Source organism: Arachis ipaensis, chromosome B8, assembly GCF_059453495.1.
Source record: "Arachis ipaensis isolate K30076 ecotype BB chromosome B8, ASM5945349v1, whole genome shotgun sequence".
NCBI classification, from domain to species: Eukaryota; Viridiplantae; Streptophyta; class Magnoliopsida; order Fabales; family Fabaceae; genus Arachis; species Arachis ipaensis.
In genome coordinates, this window is record NC_142443.1 from 56520167 (window position 1) to 56542803 (window position 22637).

Below are 22637 nucleotides of genomic sequence, written 5' to 3' on the forward strand. Positions count from 1 at the left end.
ATTGTGTCTTTGGGTGAAATAAATGTGTTAGGCATACAGTTTAGTTTGGAACAAATTCTGCTCTGATTGTATATAAACTGTTTGTGGTTGAACATTCTCTCTGATTGGATGTAAACTGGATTTCATGCATGCCATGTGTCCACGCATGTGCTGCAATAGCTAGACTCAATAAAAATCCTGAAGACTATTGTCACAATTGGTTGACCATGACTCATATAGAGAAACATATAATCATTCCTTGAATTCTATCCCTGGACAAGAAATGTGGAAGAATTCTCAGTGTAGTAGGCCTCAAGCTCCCAAAATTCGGAGGAAGCCAGGTCCTTTGAAGAAGAAAAGACGGAAGGATGTAGATGAAGAGCCTTCAGAAAGTAAGAAGAGTAAGACTAGAGCAACAAAACTAGCTAGAAAGTACAAGGAGTTTACTTGTACTTATTGTGGGACAAAAGGTCACACGAAGAGAAGCTGCTCCCACAGAAAAGCTGATGACATTGCAGCTAGGGGTGTCAGGTGGGGAAGCCCGCCCCGTCCCGTCGGAGGCCCGCCCCGCCCCGCCTATTCAGGCAGTCCCAAAATCCTAGCCCGCCCCGCCTCATGGCGGGCTGGCGGGCTAAACCCGCCTAATTAATTATTTTTTTTATTTATAAGAACATATCTAATATCTTCTATTTAAATCAATATAAATACAAATATTAAATATAAATAGTCTTCAAAATAAATAAACATAATCCAATTATCCAAAATACAAAAACATAGTTATAAATAGTCCCATAGACAAAATAAATATGTAATCCAAAGTCCAAAAACATAATTATAAATAGTCTTCAAAGCAAATTAAACTTAATTCAATACACTTAATTTTCATCTTCATCTTCATATAAGTCAATAACATCATTGGAACCAACTCCTGAAGAATAGCCTTCTCCTTTTGTAATATCTTCTTGATCTTTATCTTCCTCTAGAAAAAAGTAAATAAATATATTAGCAAAATAGTACATAATAATGTTCAAAATCACTCAAGTATGTATGTCATAAATATAATATACCAAAATTATCATATCCACGTATCCAATTTCTGGTGCAAATCACTGCTTCAACATTATTTGACAACAAACGACTTCTATACTTATTCAAAACATGAGAACTCATGCTAAATGCAGATTTTGAAGCCACGGTAGTAATAGGAATGCTCAACAAATCTCGTGCCATTAGTGATAGTGTTGGAAAACGATGATGGTTGTCTTTCCACCATTGCAAAACATCAATGATTGCATCATTGCAAAATAATATTGCCTCACTCAAATAAATATCCAGTTGGTTCTTTCCACTTTTCACTTCAGCTTCTTGATTATGGGACATCAAATCCTTTGCATTACAAACAATATATGAATCAAAAAGCATGAAAAATAAAAAATACATATAATCAAGTAGATAAAAATACTTACACCAACAATTTTAATAAGCTGAGTTTCAATTGCAGAAGATGTTGCTTGAGAAAAATTACTTGAAAGTTGGGAAGAACTCTCTACAGTTGTAGAGGAATTTTGGTCATAAACCTCAAAAAGCTTGTATAACTTACTCTTCACATGCTCCACTTTGTCTTTAGCACTAATAGGATCAATCTCATTATAGCAATAAACCAAAGTGTTGAGTTTAAATCTAGGATCAAGAACTGCCCCAAATGCAAGAACAACACTGTATTCTTCCCAATATTTCTTGAACTTAATCATCATTTTTTCTCCCATGTTCCTTATAAGCACTTCATCATTCTTCAAACTATTCATTAAAATAAGCTGGATTTGCCAAACTTGTAAAAAATACAAGTTGGATGTTGGGTAAGAAATTCCAGACATCAACTTGGTAGTTTCGTAAAATGGTAACAAGAAATCACATATCTTTTCAGTTCTTCTCCACTCATCTGATGAAGGACAATACTCCCTAAACCCAGCTTCTTTTACTTTATACATTTCAAAAGCTTTCTTATAAGGAATAGCACTTGCAAGCATTGCATAAAGTGAATTCCACCTAGTAGGAACATCTAAACATAATGCAGTCGTATACTCAAGTCCCTCAATATCTTCAAAACATTCTTTAAACTTAACCATTCGACTTTCAGATTTTCTCAGAAACTTAATAGACTCTCTAATCTTATACACTGCATCACCACATATTTTCATTCTATCTTGGACAATAAGATTTAAAATATGAGCAGAGCAACGAACATGAAAGAATTCACCACCACACAACAATGAACCATGCACATCCAAAGTACTTTTCAAGTGTTCAACACAAGTATCATTAGAAGAAGCATTATCCAAAGTAATGGAAAAAATCTTTTTATCAACTTTCTACTCAGTCAAAAGCGTAAAGATTTTAGAAGACAATTCAAATCCTGTGTGAGGAGGAGGCATATGACAAAAATTGAGAATTTTACTCTATAATTTCTAGTTCTCATCAACAAAATGTGTAGTCAAACATATAAACCCCTCATTGGTACTGGAAGTCCAAAGATCAGATGTTAAGCAAATTCTATTTGGAATGGAAACTAAAATTTTTTTAAGTTTCGCAGCTTCTCTCTTGTGAACTTTCACTATGTCAGCCTTAACCGTATTCCTAGAAGGAAGTTTTAAAGTTGGACTAATATATTTCACCCAATTTCTAAATCTCCTATCATCAACCATATTAAAAGGCTTATTCCCAACAACTACATACCCAGCAAACATATCTCTAGCCACTCCTAAATCAATCTTAAGTGAACCCATTTTAAGTTGTAATTCTGCTATAGTCTGACCAATATCTTCATGCTTAATTTGAGTACAACTATCAAGATGCCGTTTTATAGTAGAAGTGCCATATCGCTTACCTCCAGCTTTAAACACTTTCTTGCATCCTTTACACTCAGCACGTTCTACTCCATCCTTATCTGGACCAAGCTTTTTGAAAAAATTCCAAACACCGGAGGTTGCTGGTCTCAGCCTTTTCGAACTAGGTTCATCAACCTCGACCGGAGCAGCCTCAGAACCAACTCCAGTAGTAACAAGGTTACTCACAGTTTCAGAATTCATATTTCCTGAAATAAAAGTAAATGTAAATTGTTTATATAAACTAGGTTTTTCAACCATTAGCAAACCATAAAAAAAACAGCAAACAATTTTTGAATCCGCATCAGATTCAAGTATTCAGCCAAATATCAACCATTATCAACCATAATCAAAACTCAACCATTATGAAACAACACAAAAAATAGGAAACAATTTCTGAATCCACATCAGATTCAAGTATTTAACCAAATATCAACCATTATCAACCATATTCAAAACTCAACCATTATCAAACAACACAAAAAATAAGAAACAATTTCTAAATCTGCATCAGATTTAACCAAATAGGCAAATATCAACCATTATCAACCATCATCAAAACTCAACCATAATCAGATTTAACCAAATATCAACCATAATCAAAACTCAACCAAATATCAACCCTAATTTACCTATATCAAACAGCACAAAACACAACAAACAAACCTAAATTGATGAATCTCAAACCCTAAGCCAGAAAACTAACCAGAGGAGGCGAGGACCAGGACAGAGCCACAGAGGAGGCGAGGAGCAGCCGTGACGGAGAGCGAAACCAGCAGAGTCAGAGGACAAGACCCAGGAGCCCAGGACCGAGACCAGCAGGCAGCAGCGACGACGGCCAGATGGAGCAGCAGCGCTGGCTATAACCCAGTAGGCCACGACGACCGAAGATCGACGGTGAAAAACTAACTCCGACTCAGGGACCGTTAGGGGTGAGTACGGAACTCTGAAGTTCGAGCTGAGGTCAATGGACGATGGAAGTGAGAGACTGAGAGTGATGGTGAGGAGCTAAGGATGACTGAATGAGAGACTGAGAGTGACGGTGAGGAACTAAGGAACTGACGGTGAGGAACGCAGGAACTGAGGAACTGAGGAACCAAGTGAGAGGCTGAGAGCTGTCGAGGAGACTGGAGACGACTGAGTACTGACGAGGAACTGAGGAGTGAAGAAGCTGCAAATCTGGAATTAGGGATTAGGTCTTGGGGATTCATTAGGGTTTCGGCTGTTTCGCTGGGGAATGGGGATTGGGTCGGGTCGGGTAGGGGGTGGGTGGTTCATGGGTTCTGGGTCTGGGTTCATGGGTTCAGCCTAAAAAAAAAAAGCATCAGCCCGCTGGGGAAGCCCGCCACGCCCCGCCAAAGCCCACGGTTTAAGTGGTTTGGGTTAGGTGGGCTTTTGTCTTTCGGCGATTCCAAATTTTCAGCCCAACCCGCCTTTTTTGGCGGGTTACACGGGCCGGCCCGGTGGATTAAGGCCCGTTTGCCACCCCTAATTGCAGCTAACCTTGGAGCTGCTACAGCAGCTGTAATAGCTAAGTAGAAAGAAAAGGGTTCTAATGCAAATAAAACTATAGAGGGCCAGTCTACACAAGACGGAAAAAGAGAGGATGACCCTGCTCCAGCCACTAATGTTGCTACTTTTGAGGCCCCAACAAATGCTAATGCTCCTTCAGAGATTGTGCTATCACAGACACCTTTTCACTACCAGATAATGGAGAACAAGAACAAGTAACCATCCCATTTGTCCTATTATTTGTGGGTTTAAGGTTTATGTTAAATATCTGTTTAGTTTATTTGTGTATCAAATTGATTTGTTCTTATATTCTACTCAGTTAACTATAGATAACTCCTGCAACAAGGCCCAACAAATTACAACTTAAGAGGAAAGCATCTCCAGACCCAGGATAAGCAAGTGTTGACCCATTGCAGGGAGCATGTTCGGGAACAGCTTCAAGGATGGCTGAAGTCATGAAATTTGTCCCTACACCAGGAGTGAAGCCAACATTCAAACCTCCTAGGAAGAAGTGAATGATATTTAGCAGTGATGGATTATTATAGTTAGGGTAGTTATTTTCTTAATTATGTTTATCCTGTGTCACTGAAACATGGTTATGTGTGTCCAAATACTTGGCTTTTTTGTTGAAGACTTTTTGGATGTATTTTGTTCATAACTTTCTGGTTATTTGTTCAATTATTGGCAAGCAATGCCTTTGGATATTGACTATGAATACCCTTTTTCGTACCCTAAATGTAGAGACTTTATTTCAAGTTTATGAACGGTACCAGTATGTTTAATACTTAGTTTTACTTCTTCACTGATGCAACATTACATACGTACCAGAGTATCTAACACATGCTTCTTTTTCATAATTGCTGAATATAATGCTTTCATTCACCCTCAACATATACACGTTTAGGTCCACATTTTTAATCAAAATTTAATCATACTTACACCATATATAACAGTCACAAACACACCTAAACAAATAATCAAACTTAAAATACTAATCCATAGTTTCAAACACCTAATTTCAACTTCCATTGAAGTAATTCTCCATGCTATATTCATCTTCCAACTATCATCATTGCTTGTACATTGTGCTTTGCCCACTAAGCCCTGTTATTCTTCGGCGTCTGCCTATATAAAGAAACTACACCATATTCTCCCAGAACTCTGTCAATTTCACATCAACCAACTAAAAGAAAAAATTTTAAGCATACTCATCAAACAAAAGTACCAATTGTAACACATTGAAGAAGAAGAAGACACTGAGAACTTACATTATAATTTGGACACCTATAAAAGGATCTCTCATGATTAGCATTCGTCCTAAACCATCGCAGCACTGGACGCATTCCACAACCACACCAATCAGGAATCTTTCCTGATCTCCCACGAGTAAGGTTCCTCATGGAAGCCCCATGAGAACATGATCGTGCAGAACTCTCTATAGCTTGGCTTCCTAAACTCATTATTTCTCCAGCAAAGTCTCGAACATTTTGGAAAAAAAGTGGGCTGCAAATTAGGGTTTTAATATCTATGGAGGGGTTAAATTGAGTGGATTCAAATTTTGCCCCATCTTTCACTCATCATGCATCCATTTTGGCAAGCTGGCTGCCACGTAGATGCACACCACATCAACTTAATGTGTCACATCAGATCTCCATTAATGGAGATAACTGCAGAGACAAACGTGAGGAACGATCCAATATTTGGGGGTGTTAATTGTGTAACTAAAAATTTGGGGGTCAAAATTGAGGCCTGGTGAAAATTTCAGAGGCCAAAATAGGTTTCAACTCGCTTGACTATATATGTCATGACTCGAACCAAGTCATGACTAGCACTCAAGGGACAAGTCTCTTAACAAGTCAATTTACCAAATTTACAGAAAAACGGACAAAGTCTTATCTATTCCTAGAACCTTGCCAACATGAATATTATCTTCCGATATCGATAATAAACATTCGTTTTCAAAGACAACAACATCATATTCTAATTTTATCCACAACCAAACATGTCAAAAGTTGCATCATATATATTAAATTGATAAATAAAGCATATAATTGACTCCATAAGTCTTACATAACTAAAAGATAATTACTATCTAAATAGCTGGAGATCCAGAATAACATGACACACATGAGGACCCTGCATGTGACATATGGAATATCGACCTAATTTAAATTTTTGTGCAGACGTTTCATTACATGTAAATATAGTTCTTGGATAGAAGATGGACTCACCGAAATGATTAAGACCTACTGTGGAGCGGATGGAATAAAACCTAAATTAACACCTGTATCTGAAAAATATGAGAATATGATAGGTGAGTTTTGCAACTCAGTGAGCAAACATTATATCTATAATCCACACACGACGAAATTTCACCTTGAAAGTTATATTTCTTTTTAGCTATAAGAAATTCATATTAGATAAATACGCAAATAAATAAATAAGTAATTAAACGAATGAACTGAAATGAGAGTTCTCATTCTAAAAGTGAAATCAAATCAAATGCCATACACTTGGGCGGTTCCATCTCTAAGGGTAGGTCTTTCCTCTAGTGTGTCCGTACAATATAACAAATTCAACGTGTGGTCTACATGTTGGACTAACAACATCCTCGCTAGTTAAGGTCTGAGTCAGATGCATCTATATTAACGTGATAACTATTGTTAACTACAATTTTCTAGTTAAAGACTCCCAAACTAATCCAAACCAATTCACTTATAACAAATCTCTAATGCTTGTAATATATTACTAAATATCATGATAAATAATATATAAGAATGCATACTAAAAATTTAATTAAAGTATAAAAAAATCAAATAAAAAAATATGTATGCTTTATAAAATATATGAATATCGTCTCGTGTGTATTTCTTTTTTATAAAATTATGAGTTTTTCAAAAATCAGTATTCATTTCAATAATTCAAAAATCATAAAAATCAAATATTTTCGAATGCTAAAAGTAATGATTCAATTTGGATATTAATTATAATACACTTAAAAATAATTATAGACATAATATCCACTCACAACTTGGTTCTAAAAAATTGGAAGCAACTCTGAGCGCATCACCGAACTACCAAATAATATTCAATAATGTTACAACTCTAGAAATATGTTAGTAATAATAATAATATTTGTGAGCTAATAATATTGTCAGTTAACACCATCTTACTCAATTTGATAGAAACCCCAAATTTTCTAACCTAATAATTCTAATTTCGGATTTAAGTATAGGAGTGACAAAAATTAGAGATATAACTAATTATTGAGTAAAATAATTACTTTGAAGCATCAATAATAACCGAAACTCAAAAATTGAATGCTTTTTTAACTCATTAAATAGAGGTAGAGTAGAAAAGAAGAAAGAAGGTAAATGAAAAAAAGTAAGTTTGATGGTGTTGTAGTTGGGATGAGAATCTTGGAACAAAGATGATAGAATGGAAGATGAAAAAAAAAAGAGAGAGAAAAGGGTTTGAATTCTTTTATTTAAAAGAAAAATAATTAAAAAGAATAAAAGAGATACAGTGGTCGAAAGAGAAGAACAGAAAAGAGTTTAAGTGGGAATAAGTGTCCTTTATTCTTAAACTTAGCGAATTATGGATTAATCTGTTTAAAATATTCAAAAGAATAAATATAAAAGATATCTAATAAATTTTAAAAATAAAATTAACTTATGTATTATTTTATAATGCAAAATTAAATATATCTGGATATAATCTATTAAAAAAATAGTTGGATATAAACAATCAGACATAAATACCCATCTCCATTTTCATCAAAACAGAAGAACAGGTTAAACTGGTTTTTTTTTTCAAATATGCATCCTTATTAAGCAACATATGCTTTAATATAACTTAATTTCTCAATCATTTTTGAATCTGTTAAAATGGACAGCTTGACAATTTTTTCAATTTACAACAAAATATTTAGGCCTAATATAGAGATTTCAATTAACAAAACAAAATATAATCTAATCGAATTTCAACATGCATCAGCATTAAGCATACAATTTTCTATTTTTAATATTCGCATTTGAATCTGTTACCTATTGTTGCAGAGACAGAATCGATTCGAAGAGGACAAGCTACGCAGCAGCGGTAGTGGTGGCAGTGACGAACAGACACCAGAGAGAGAGAGTTCGCATTTTGGATTTACGTCGCGATTATTATCGGACTTTTTAATGGTAAAACTTTTGCGATCACCAAAACGCGTCATTTTACTAATTGGATTTACCATCGAAAAAATCACCAAAATGCGTCTTTTTAAATCCAACGGTAAGGAACGTGCCATTTTATTTTTGTTTCCCTCCAATACTTACCGTTAGATTCCAAAATCCGCCGGTAATTACTAAACCTTACGAATTCGATGCCATTATTACCGGTAAATCTGACGAAAATCTCGTCGCTAACAATCAACGTTAAATTTGACGGTACTCAATGTTTTTCTTGTGATATAAACATAAAATCATTGCTAGCTACAACGATTTACATAAAATTAACAATGGCAAAAATATAACAATATCTCATGTAGAACATATGCTTAATATTAGAAAATAATTTGTTTTGGTGATTTACCCTAATATTGTTGATTATAAGAGATATTAGATACTTAAATTTCGTTTTAAAAAAGCTAAAATTTTCACTTAATTTATTTTAAGAGACTAAAATACCCACAAAATTTAACTTAAAATGGTATTCTAATTTTTTAAAATTAATACTAAAAAAGATTTTTGTCAAGATATTAAAAAGAGCATTTAGTTCTTTTGAAATATGAATCGAAATAATATTTTAATCTTTTTATACATAATTGAACGGATATTTTAATATAAAATAACATGTGATATATTTTTAAATTTAATTAATATTTGAGAAAAATATAAAAAATATAAATTGTTAGATTTAAAATACAATTTATTTATTAATAATATGATTTTAAATTGCCACATATTTAATTTTAAATAATATAATACTAACTAAAAAGGATCATTTTTACTCTTAAATAACTGAACTATAAAAGAACCAACAAATAAAAGATTTATGAGTTAATTAATTATAAAAATAATATCATCTATTTGAAAAGGAGAAAATGTCAAGTTATTGTCCGAGGACAATATTGGATGAATATCTAAAGAAGATAATTCAATGTAAAATATATTAATGATCACAAATGAATTAAAAACAAAATATATTCCTACAGAGTTTAGGCTATGAAAATTTTTTAATGGATTTCACTTGCCTTACAAACAAAATCTACAGGTCAAAAGCTCAGTCCAATTATATATAAGGCTGAGCTTACACACTACATTCCTTTAAGCCATAAAGTATTGGTTAAGGATAAATCAAGCAAGTCCCTGCGCTGAGTCCTGCAAATCTGACTCTTGAAGCAAACAATTCAGACCACGTGTTGCTACAATATTAAACCAAAAAAATATTTATAAATCTGTATCAACTTATTTTTGTAGCATAGTGTGACCCTAAAAACACAGCCCTTGGCAGATTAACGCCAGGTGTTAATACTTAACAGCCATTCGGTCCCAGCCCCAGCCAAACATGCGTGTCTGGCACTAAACTCAAATCTTGTGAAATTAATTTCAAAATACAAATTATAATAAATACAGAAAAAGAAAAGATTATAATTTTAAAGTGATCGGTTCAAATTGAAGCAACAACATGTAACCGGCAAGGTACTTGTAGTGGCAGCGTACACACCCAATACACCCTCATAAACAAGTTCTGACGAATCAATCTCTTATCTCACCTAACCGTCTTGCATGCATTAAAAGCCAAAAGAATGTTTCCCTTCTTAGTTAAATCTTCATCCTGTTCATATATACTGCATCATCAAGTTTTTCAGTTTGTGTTTCTTGCAAGAAATAACAAACCTCCCTTCCTATACTTTCCTTTCTTTTCTTTTCCCACTCTGTGTCTCCACTCATTAGCTCGTTATTTCCCTGCATATAAAGCTATATACCATTTCAACAAAAACAATGCTGCAAAAACAGAACAGCAGAGATAGCTTACAGGTTCTAGTTTCAATCTTTTAGTTCATGGACATCAAGCTTGAATTTGACGATCCTAGTAAGAATGAACACAAAGATGAAGAAGAGCTCCCTCTTCTGCGAAACACAGAGGTTCCGGAAGCAGAGCGGAACCTTGTACAGAAAGCAATTAGCCAGACATTTGAGAGCACAGCACATTTGGCAAACCTTCTACCAACCGGCACTGTCCTCGCATTCCAGCTTCTTTCTCCAATATTCACAAACCTTGGCAACTGTGACTCAGCCGCGAAGACAATGACTTCTTTCCTCGTAGCTATCTGCGCCGCCTCCTGCTTCCTTCTATGCTTCACAGATAGCTTCAGAGACAGCAAAGGAAACATCTGCTATGGTTTTGCCACGTTCAGGGGCTTGTGGATCATTGATGGATCAACAACTCTGCCACCTGAACTTGCTGCTAAATATAGCATCCGGTTTATAGATTTCATGCATGCAGTGATGTCGGTTATGGTGTTTGCGGCGGTTGCATTATTTGATCCCAATGTGGTGAATTGCTTCTTTCCAACACCAGATAATGAGACACAGGAAATACTCACTGCATTGCCAGTTGGAATTGGTGTTTTCTGCAGCATGTTGTTTGTTGTATTTCCTACGCACAGACATGGAATTGGCTTCCCTCTTTCAACAAATTAAATATATATAACATAAAGCTTTGTATATTCATGTGTGTAAACAATGAGTTAGTGAAATTAATCATGTTTGTAACAAATTAACCATGAATCCTGGTTACACGTTATTGGTTAAATTACACCGTTAGTCCCAACACTTTTAATAAAATTGCAAATTGGTCTCTATACTTTAAAAGTTTGTAATTGAGTTTCTAAAAAAAATTAAAATTTACAATTTAGTTCCGCCAGTCAAAAAGTGTTGATTTAATGTTGAGAATATTCTGTTAAAATAGAGAATATATTGAGAATATTTCGTTAAATCAAATACTTTTTGAATGACGGAGTCTAAATTGCAAATTTTAATTATCTTTAGGGATTCAATTACAAATTTTTAAGGTATAGGAACCAATTTGCAATTTCACTTAAAGTGTAAGACCAACTATGTAATTTAACTAAAAATATATATTAAAAAGGAAAAAAAATAGTGAGCAAGTTTGCACATGTAAGCACTCTAGGATTTCATGTGTTCGGATTGAAAAAAAAGATAAACACCTTTTTTCTTCTTCAAAAAGGAGGACTTTAGTCCTGAATTATATTCCCTTCTTTATCCATTCTTTTGAAGATTTTGTACATTAACAATTCAATATGTATTAGATAAAATTTAAGTTGAGATATACAAAATTATTTATATACCAAAGTTTTAAATGATAGATATTTTAAAAGGGAAGGAATATCAACAAAAATGTTGATATAGTGGTAAAATGGTAGAACTATATGTATTACTTAAGGAGAACTTGAATTATACTCTAGAAAAAATGCTTCTAAAAAGAGCAAGAGTAATGATGCGTTCGTATCTTTAATTATTTTTCTTGCTTTTAATTTTTGTTTTTTTAGGTTTAATTACAGTTTCATCTTATAATATATTAATTTTAAGTATCTTTTGTTTCTAAGGTATTTACTAAGTGTTTTTAAAAAAAATACAGGATTTAAAGAAATGAAAATCAAATAATCAAGAGAAGATGATCAAAGAGCAACACAACAGAGTTTTTCAAGAAAATAGAAGATGTGCATATGTACACATAGGTGCTCACGCTCCAACTAGAAAAGGCCTCTCGTGGTGTGCACACGCACAAGTTCCAAATGTGTCTTATTGTGCATACGCATGAATCTACTTCAAGAATATAGGCACGCCATGTTGGTGTGCCACACCCTTTAAATATGCAAAGCTGGTGTGCCACGAGGAAGGGAGGCACGCCAAACTTGGGAAGGAGCCCAAGGTCCCTAGAAGCAATCAAGGAAGGGTGTGCAACACAGTAAGAAAAGCGTGCCACGCCCTAAGAGAAGCAAACCCCTGGAAAGCAGAATTTGCAATGCTATCAACTTTAGCCTCTTCGTACTTAAGTGATCAAAAATAGTGTTAGAGAGGTCCAAATGAGGTGGTTTCAGTGGCGTTAGAAAGCTAACATCTAGAGCTTCAAAACGATATACATATGTCTATAGTGGACATTTAGTTTAAGTCTGAAACGACCCTCACCTTTGCAGCTCAAAAAACAGCGCCCAAGGAAAAAACAGTGCACGGCGTGCCACGCCCAAGACCAGCGTGCCATGCCATGGAAGAGGGCCAAGCGAGGGCGTTACACACCCAAATGCCAAGGGGCACGCCCAAGACTCAATTTTACACACCTAAGACCAATTTCCATGCCAGAGAGGCCCAATTACACACCACTATTGATCTCAACAAGGCTCAACCTCAAAGATTTGATTTCAATTTGAAAATTGAAGAAGATTCTGTCTAAATTAAATTTGAATTTAATTCTGTTTTAATTCGGTTTTTAGATTTGAATTATTAGGAGTTATCTTAATTATTTCTGATTAAGATAATATTTAGTTTTTAGAATTTGAATTAAAAGCCGTAGGCATAAATAAGTGAATTACATTCACAGGAGGCAAGTCGTGGGGGAGAATCTTCGGATCCCTCATGTGTCTCTCTTCTTCTTCCTTTCTTTTGTTTTGTTTTTCAATTCTCCATGAGTCACTAAACTTTTGTCAAAGGGTTAGGAGCTCTGTTCATCTTTCAATAGTTTATTAATCTAAGTTTTTCCTTATTTTAAAGCTTTGCATTAATCTGTTTATGATTGAGTATTTCGTTCTTCATCACTAAAGGATTAGTAGCATCAACAGGTGTAATAATCCCGTTTTGGATTTGTTTACTGATTTGATAGAACTGATTTTCAAATCGTTCTCGAAAACTCTTTCACATAACTTTTTGAATCAACTAGACATAATGGTTTTCTAAGTGTGCGACACCATACATGATTTTGATTATCCTAGTTTTGAATACGTGACATATAATTCGGATTAGGACAATTCTCAAAAATTGTATTTTCTCACTGAGAAGATGAATCAGATTTTTTAACTTAACCTCTTTAATTAACCGATTGACGAAGACATTGGCGGTTAATTAATTAAAGAGAAATCGAGGAGCCGAAACATCGAAAATTAGTTACTTTAGATTTGTCGTGAAAAAAAATTTACAAACTTTAGAATCAGGTTAACAAGAACATCTCCAAAACCCTAGACATTCCTCAAAATTGATTTCTTCCAATTCAACAAGCATTGTCCAAAGTATTCAACTTTTAAGTTTCCAAACATTCAATCATTCTAGGATTTTCAACAATCACCAACTCCAGGTTCTATTTGATCTAGTTAGTAATTTAATTTGATATTTGTGTGCTCAATCCTTTAATTCTTGTGGGAATGATATCCACTCACCATAGATGCTTACACATTTCTGCGTATGCATGCTAAACGCGTAAGCATTAACTCTTTTATTTTCCCAGTGTGCTACGCCTAGAGTGCCACGTTCCACAATCAATCTTCTTTGTTTTCAAATTCCTCTATGTTTGATCCTAGCCGTGGCACACCTTGTATTCCACGTCCCATGGCCAGTGTGTGCCCTCATTTGTTTGTTTAGGGAGCTCTTTGTTTGGTCCAGATAACTCGCTGTTTGATTCCTTTTCATGTGCTTCTTATTCATGATGACTCCTGGCCTCTATTTCTTCCTTGATTCTTGCCAATTTCTCCGGTAACAAATAAATTCAACCAACTCAAAGTATTGCTCATTTAACCATGAAGTCATTGCTTATCTAACAAGAATTCTTAGTTTATTGACTGAAATTCTAAAGGAAAAGCATTAAAGATACGAATACATCACAATACCAAACTTAATACTTTGTTTGTCCTCAAGCAAAAGAGAAGAAAAGAAAAAAATTGCATTAGATGAATGGAGGTTAAATCATTCCTGAAGCGATGTCTCTCTTAGGAATGGGGCTTAGAAAACCATGTGATTATCTCTAATTCTCTCCCTTTTTAATGAGTCTTGCATTCTTGGGAGTGGAGGAGCCCTGAGAGTTAAGGCTCAGATGATATTACGAGACCCTTCTTTTAAACCTTGATTGATCCTTGAATCCTTTATTTATAATAAAGAGCTTTTCGGGTTGACAACTCTAAATGCTCCATTTTCAAGGCAACTCTTAATTGTGGGCATTCAATAGATAATTCCAGGCCAGTTGGCCCAAGTGACCAGGTGATAAAGCACACCTCGAATCTAATTACCCGAGTCACTCCTTGATACATTTCCACCACAAGCATATAGTTAAAGACTTTAAATTCTCAACCATCGATGTCCATAGCCTCTTTGGACTTCAAAATGTTTTGTCTCAAGGAAACTCTTAATGGTGGATTTTTGATCAATAATCCCGAGCTAGTTGGCCCAAGTTACCCGGTGATGAGGCACCCCTCGGATCTAGTTATCCGAGCCCTATTCTTGGATAATCAACACCACAGACACATAACTAAGCTCTTTAACCATTGATGCTTAGAGCTTTGCAATCTTTGATCTTTATCTTGATTTTCTTTCTTTACTCTATTTCTTTTCTTTGTTATTTTTTTCTCTCTTTCTTTTTCTTTTTCTTTTCTAATTCAGGTTTAAGGATCCTTTTGTATGATCAGAGGCTGTTAATGATAAAGCTAACGTGACATGCTTCTAAGAGTGTTTCTTGATTTATTTTTTTAACTTATTAAATACAAGTCATTATGATAGATTAATTATATCAACTAATTGATTTGATTAGATATTTAAATATCACACAATTTAATATTATGTATTTTAAGAATAAAGCCCTACATCCAAGCAAAATACTTATCTAAGTATAACCAAGTTGTTATAACAACTTTTCAAATCACGTGCTCCTTCTCCTTCTCCGTTTCTTTCTCCTTCTCCTTCTCCTCCTCGTCTTTCTTCTTCTTCTTCTAAATTTGCACAGGTTCTTTGTTGAGTTAAGAAATTAACTAACTAAATTAATGATGACAAACATTGATCTAATGGGTTAAACATCCAAGTAGCTTTTAATTGTCTTGGTTATTGTTGCAGGCCAAAATTACAATAGCAGCAGCCCAATGAGATAGAGCAAATAAAACAAAGATTGTTGGTGGGTTCTCTATCTAACAAAGCTCAAAGAAATAAAGCAAAGAAATCAGCTGGGTCGGATGAAAATTATATCCAACCCATGTCCAAGAAAATTCCACCAAGCTAAACCTTTCCAAAGCCAATGTTCACAAGTATGATTCAGTTAGAATCAGAAAGAAAGAGAGAGCTTCATCCCACTTGTTCATTCACCAGAGAAGGAAGAGAGAGAAAGGTAAAATACAAAAGCTAATGTCTAATCACCCAAATCAAAGCAAGCTAGCTAAGCTAAGTCAGCGGATAAAGGTGATTTATTTCCATTTGCATGCAATCTATTTTCTTTACTCCCTCTCCAAATCTCTGCAACTCCAATTTGGGATAAATGGAGAAAGTGTTCTCTGATAATGACTGCTGTGAATCAAATGCTCAAATTATTTCTTAGAGACAAAGCACTATCTCAAGGGTTTGAATTTGGGTTTACCACTAAACAACTTTTTTCGTGTAACTCTAAGGTCTTCGGTCAAGTAAAAAGGACCAACTTTAAAATTTCTAATTTGGGAGTTAAACGAAGAAAGTGATTTTTTACTTTGCTTTGCTCAGTAATATTTTCTAATTTATTTAACTTGATTAATCATCTCTTTCATATTTTAAGCTAATTTAACTAACTAAAGTTAATAAATTTTAGTCATTTTAATTTTTACAACATTTTATTCTAATAATATATTTCAATTAATGTATTAATATAATTTTAATATTTATATGTCATTAATAATAATAATAATCTCATTTTAAAATAATGTTTTATCTCCACAATAAATATATATATATATATATATATATATATATATATATATATATATATATATATATATATATATATATTCCCAATAATATGTCTAATTGTAAAAAAATCTACTATTTTTTTATACGATTAGATTATATAAATTTATATTCAATTTATTTGATTACTTGATTAGAATTAATTATATTAAAAGATTATATTAAGATTATTGTAGACTAATTATATTGTTATTAAAAGATTAAGATTATGATGAATTATTATTATTTTATTATTTTTTACTTTTGACATTAATTCAGATATTTAATTTTTTTATTATTTTTTTATTCTCTTATTCTATGTACTTATTCTCATAAATCTTGCTAAATTAAACATGGTATTGTATATCTTCTTTTTATTCCTCTTTTATATACACATAAAATTTATTAAATTATTTCTCTTCTCCTAATAATTTTGTTTCTCTTCTATTTATATTTTTTTTCTTCAATATTTTATTGGTTCTTATTTTTTTAAATTTTACTTTCATTTATGTATTTGTTCTTATTACACCTAACATTTTTTATTATAATATACATTCTTATATATGATATAGAAATATAATTTGATTCCATTAACTTACCAAATTTTTTAAAAAAATCTAAAGCTAAAGCACAAAAATATATTTATAGATATTTTACTTTTTTAACTAAAAAATATAATATTTTTTGACATTTTGTTGAAATCATAAGTTAAATATGAATACTAATTTTTGAAATAGAATAAATATATTTTAAATTTTTTTCATCTAAAAACAATATTCTGTCAATGTTGGAATTAGTTAGATGGATAAGTAATAGTAAATATAGAATTATTTAGGATGGATAGAACTAAGTACATCTTTTTATTAAAAATACGAATTTAAAAATATTATATTCAATTTCAATAGTCAACTTCTAATTGAGCCATTATATGTTCAAAAGATTTTTGAATAAATAAAATAATTTTAGGTATATAATTTTTTTAAAAATTTAATTAATTCAAGATATTTATTATCGTTGATTAAAAAGTAAATTGAAATGACAATTTAATATTTCTATACTCTTAAAATATTATTTATTTATTTTCTAGAATTTATTTTATTATCCAATGATCATATTAATATAATTTAATTCAATAAAATTATTTATCATCATTTGATTGAATAAAAATTCTATTTTATCTGAAAATTTTAGGATTTCTCAACCTCAAGATCATCCATGTTAAATCATTAAGAAATATAACTGAGATCGCAGAAGTGTCCCTTCATTCGAGAGCATAATTGAGATCAGATAGCTTGACTCTTGTGGTTCTTTGATATTCGTCAATGACGAACTGATTTTCTATCAGTAAAGAAATTCACAAATATAATCGCGTTGTAAGTATAGTTTCTAAACCAACAGAGAATCCTTTCGTACAAAAGTTTTGTTTGTCACTAAAGCAAACCCAATAAAAATAAATAACCGAAGTATTCAAACCTCGGGTCGTCTCTCAAGAAATTGTAGGGAGGTGTGTTTATTATTGGTTATGGAAAAGGTAGAATTTCGTTTTGGGTTTTTGAAATAAGGAACAAGTAATTTAAATGACAAAAAAAATAATAAATTAATAATTAGAAAATCTCTTGGCAAGGTATGAGAACTGGAAATCCTATCCTAGTTATCCTTATCAGGTGTGATGAGAATTTTTATTGCTCCCACTTAGTTAACCCTTACTAAATAAAGGAAAGTCAAGTGGACTAATTAACTTGATTCTTCAAGTCCTAGTCAACTCCTATGGAAAGACTAGCTTTAGAGGGATCCAAGTCAATCAGCAGTTTCCAACTCTCAATCAACCGCTGAGTTTGACAACTCAAGTGTTACCAATTACTTAACCAAAGCCAAAAGGAAAATAAATCTTAAATTAAATTAAAAGCATTAATAAAGCAATCTTATATCTAAAATACCTCAAATTATATTAAATAGAACATTCAAATCTTATCATGAAGAATTCATAAGCCAATTTGGCAACATAAGTAATTAACAAGTAAAAGCATTAGAATAATTAAAAGTAGAAGAGAAACATAAATTAAAGGAATATTGAACCTGGAATGAAGAAGCAATCCTAAAATTAAGAGAAATCCTAATCCTAAATCCTAAGAGAGAGGATAGATCCTCTCTCTCTCTAAGACTACATCTAAACCTAAAATTATGTATATTAAAGATGTGTTAATGAATGAATGTGTTCTCCACTTTATAGCCTCTAATCTGTATTTTATGGGCCGAAAACTGGGTCAGAAACAGCCCAGAAATTGCCCCCAGCAATTTCTGGTACGTACAGGTCGCTGCAAAGTCACGCGGAAGCGTCGTCCATGCGTTCGCGCGGATTGCATTTTTTCCAAGTCACGTGTCCGCGTGATTCACGCGTTCGCATTGCTTATATTCGAGGAAGCTATGAAAAATTATATATTGTTGTGAAATCCCAGATGTTAGCTTTCCAACGCAACTGGAACCGCGTCATTTGGATCTCTGTAGCTCAAGTTATGGTCGATTTAGTACCAGAAAGTCAGGCTGGACAGCTTTAGCAGTTCCTTCAGTTTTTTGTATTCCTTCCACTTTTGCATGCTTCCTTTCCATCCTCTGAGCCATTCCTGCCCTGTAATCTCTGAAATCACTTAACACACATTTCACGGCATCGAATGGTATAAAGGGAGGATTAAAATTAATAAAATTAAGGTCAAAGAAACATGTTTTCAATCATAGCACAAAATTAGGAAGGAAGACGTAAAACATGCGATTTCTATGAATAAGCGTGAGAATAATGGATGAAAAATCACTCAATTTAGCATAATATAAACCATAAAATAGTGGTTTATCAGTCAACCAAAACCTTCTGTATTTCTAATAGGGCTGAATGCCTGAATCGCAACTCAACTATGGGAAAAGAGCTATGGTGGCGGATTTGATGTGTTGAGGACCAAAATCCTGAAGTCATTACACTCATTAAACCCTAAATAATTCAAATTATATTTGAGTGTGACTCCGATTTTTGTCTCATTTATCCAAATTTAAAGTAATAATAACTTATTTAATTCAACATTTATGACAATAAATGAAATCACCGTTATATAAGTCATTTAAGGTCAAATTAGTTAATTTTCGATTATAATTAATATATGTATTGCCCATAAATATATTAAGAAATAACAATTTCCTAACAATCTTCCACTTGAGCTATACATATATATTTTTCTGAGATAATCACATCTTATAAACTTGATGCGCACATCTGAATGTTATTTCCTTAGTTACTTTAATAATCTGGTCTGTCTCATATATTAGTTATGAAATTACCGCAACTTTTATCATATTAGTGTCACAACGAAACTACGATGATTTGTCATACTAAAATACTCAACCACATAGATCAAATTTGGATGAGAAAATTTAGAAATTACATGTAAAAATGATCTCATGCATGCCTGTTTCTAACTAGTCCAACTTGAATAAAAATTCTATTTTATTCGGTGACAGACTCACATGAAACTGCAATGCAACGGTCAGGCTCATAGCAATGGCGTCTAAGTGATGAGTCTGTAGAAGAAGAAAAGAAGAACTTAACAGACTCATAATGAGAGAGAGAGAGAGAGAGAGAGAGAGAGAGAGAGAGAGGAATTTACCTAAAGAAAACGGATTTGGTAGGACAAAGGTGGCGACAGGTTCAACAGCAATGGTAACGGGATAAGCAATGACAGAGACATATGCAGCGATGGGCTCAGCAACGACGATGACAGGAGATATGAGGGTTTTTGCGAAGAAGCCGAGAAGAAGACTCTGGGTGAGGATGGCTGGGTTTCTCTGGCATGGCTATAGAGTATGGACTGAAGTTATGAATCACTGAATCTGTGATTTAAGGCAAATCTTATTTCCTAAAAAGTGTTTATATGTATATATCCGGGGCGGGTACACCCTAAACCTGACCATGTCTTGTCCCGACTCGGGTCAAGTTATTACTCTTCCCAACCGGATATGGATGGGTAAGGTACCTACGTATTCGGATACTCCTGCCAAGTCTAACCATGTATTGATGCTTTATTTATAAAGGGTTTATTGTTAGTCAATAGATTACTACACACATAAGACGAGATTCTAACTCCTAATAGTTGTTTAAGTAGACAAATGAGATGACCGCTCAACAAACTCAAATTAATTAAAATAAATACTAATTATATTTAATATTTTAATATCTAGAATTTTAAAATTTTAATTTTAAATATAACTTTGTCAAATATTTATAATAATAATTTCTATATATATTTTATTTAATTTTTTTAATAAATTTTTTATATAATTTTATTTATTATCCGATACAAAATACGAGAATATACACTAGTTATCTAACTAAATCCAATTTGAAGAAGATTTTTTCAACATATAATTCATTCAAAAGCTACAGCTTTTATATTAAAAATCGAATGATAGAATAATTAGTTACTGTAATAAAGCCTTATATGTAAAGAGTTTTAAGTTTTTGACCGTATAGTGGAAAAATCACTAATTGAGAACGCATGCAACTATTGATTTCCATATAAGAGTATAACATATATCGGTGATTCCCCGTTATACTTTAGAGTTATGCTACGTATACATTAAAATTAATTATCAAAATTAATTATAAATATAAAATATATATTAAAATATAAATACACATTAAAAATAAATTAAATCACACATATATTTATACATAAATATATTAATAATTAATTTTAATGACTGATTTTAATGTACAAATAACATTTTTATATATTTTATTACTTAAAAATATTCAAACAGGTAAAGAAACCATATAATAAGTAGCATTACCATTCATTAGATGACTTATTCCTAAAACTATTCTATGTCACTCCTCGACTTCCCATATAATTCCTTTTTTTTTTAATTTTTTTATTTGTAATGTTTAAACTATTTTATTAAATTTATAATTTTAAAAATAAAATTATAAAAATTAATTTTTTAAAAACATTAAAAAATGAATGAATTGTACCTATTGAACTGTTAGTTATATTTAATATTCAAAAGAAGTCCCTCGACCTCATTTAATGGGTTTTTATAAGAGTTATTGTTTTGCCAATTAACACCTTTAAATGTGAGAGTTAAATCCCAAAATAATTTCTGAGATTCACAAAATATATCGATTTGGTTCCTGACTTTTTAATTACACTATTTATGTCCTTGAGATTAGAAAAAATACATCTATTTGATCCCTTCCCGTTTTTCTGTCCAAACTGCTTCCTGGCGACAGTGATGTGGCAATGGATTGCCACGCTAGTACTCAACGACGCCATTCTCCCCAAACTACTAAATTCATTCAAAGCAGCCTCCACCAGATTGCTATTGTTTCCATCAACAAAAGAAGCAATATCTTCAGAGAAAGAAGAAGAAGAACGGTTACTCTTTTTTCTCACGGCCTTCATGTTTCTTTGCTGCTTCTTAGAGCGCTTTCTTCTTGCTTCCAACCTCCTCAACATCTGCAACTCCTTCCTCTTCCTCCACTCCTCCTCTGTCTTCGTTGGAAGGGAACATGTTGTTATCAGATTCGTTGTGCAAGACATTGGCATGTTATTAAAGTAACCCCCCAATATCTTGATTATTATTATTCCTGTTGTTATTATCTTAATCTCTGATGAGGGGCTTTAAGAATGAGAATTCAGGTATTGATGTTGTTCTCTTGATCTTCTTCACTGTTGGGTCCACACCAAAACGACCGTTCATTGAAAGACCAAGGCTCAGCTCAATCTCTTGTTCTTCATCTCCATCACCATGGCAATGTTGTTGTTGTTATAGCTCATGATGGTGATGATGGTTCACGAACATGAACCTTTTTAGCAGATATCTTAAAAAATTGCTCATGCGAGTTCTGCTGTTCTCTCTTTTCTTAACAACTTGTGCCATTGAAGAATTTGGGATTGAAACAACAAAAAAGAAGAAAAAATGTTACCTTTTTCAGGGAAGTAAGAATACCCAGATGGCTCAGAATTCACGAGGACTTGAAAATTGAAGTTTTTTATTGGTAGATAACCGAAGATTGGTGATGAACTAGAAGAGAAACAAGGACGAATCAAATGGTTTTTGTACCCATGCAGCGAGTGAAAACGAACAGGGAAAAAAACGAACAGGGAAGAAGAAGAAGAAGAAGTGGTGCGCTACTTCTGTAGTTAGGGTTAAAAAGGGGTTCAGGGATCATATTGGGTTAAACACTTTCAATTTCCACGTCATGTAACCGTTAGACATTGGGTTCAGGGACCACATTGGCTTGCTCCTCTTTGGGCGTTAAACTCCAGATGTG

General features: G+C 32.9%; 1 protein-coding gene and 2 pseudogenes across 2 annotated transcripts; 1 reads left to right on the forward strand and 2 right to left on the reverse strand.

Moving 5' to 3' along the window:
- Positions 1-854: 854 nt before the first annotated feature.
- Positions 855-5833, reverse strand: LOC107637066 (zinc finger BED domain-containing protein RICESLEEPER 2-like). The gene is made up of 7 exons (XM_088495592.1): positions 5599-5833; positions 4734-4874; positions 4291-4392; positions 2586-3070; positions 1446-2348; positions 1047-1365; positions 855-958 (listed from the first exon to the last, which is right to left on the reverse strand). Exons 1-7 carry the CDS (start codon positions 5831-5833, stop codon positions 855-857), a joined length of 2289 nt encoding a protein of 762 aa, XP_088351718.1.
- Positions 5834-10240: 4407 nt separating this feature from the next.
- Positions 10241-11206, forward strand: LOC107612094 (protein DMP4 pseudogene; annotated as a pseudogene). The gene has a single exon (XR_015896456.1). The product of XR_015896456.1 is annotated as a protein DMP4 pseudogene (transcript).
- Positions 11207-19811: 8605 nt separating this feature from the next.
- On the reverse strand, positions 19812-22243 carry LOC148548194 (uncharacterized; annotated as a pseudogene).
- Between the last annotated feature and the right edge of the window lie 394 nt (positions 22244-22637).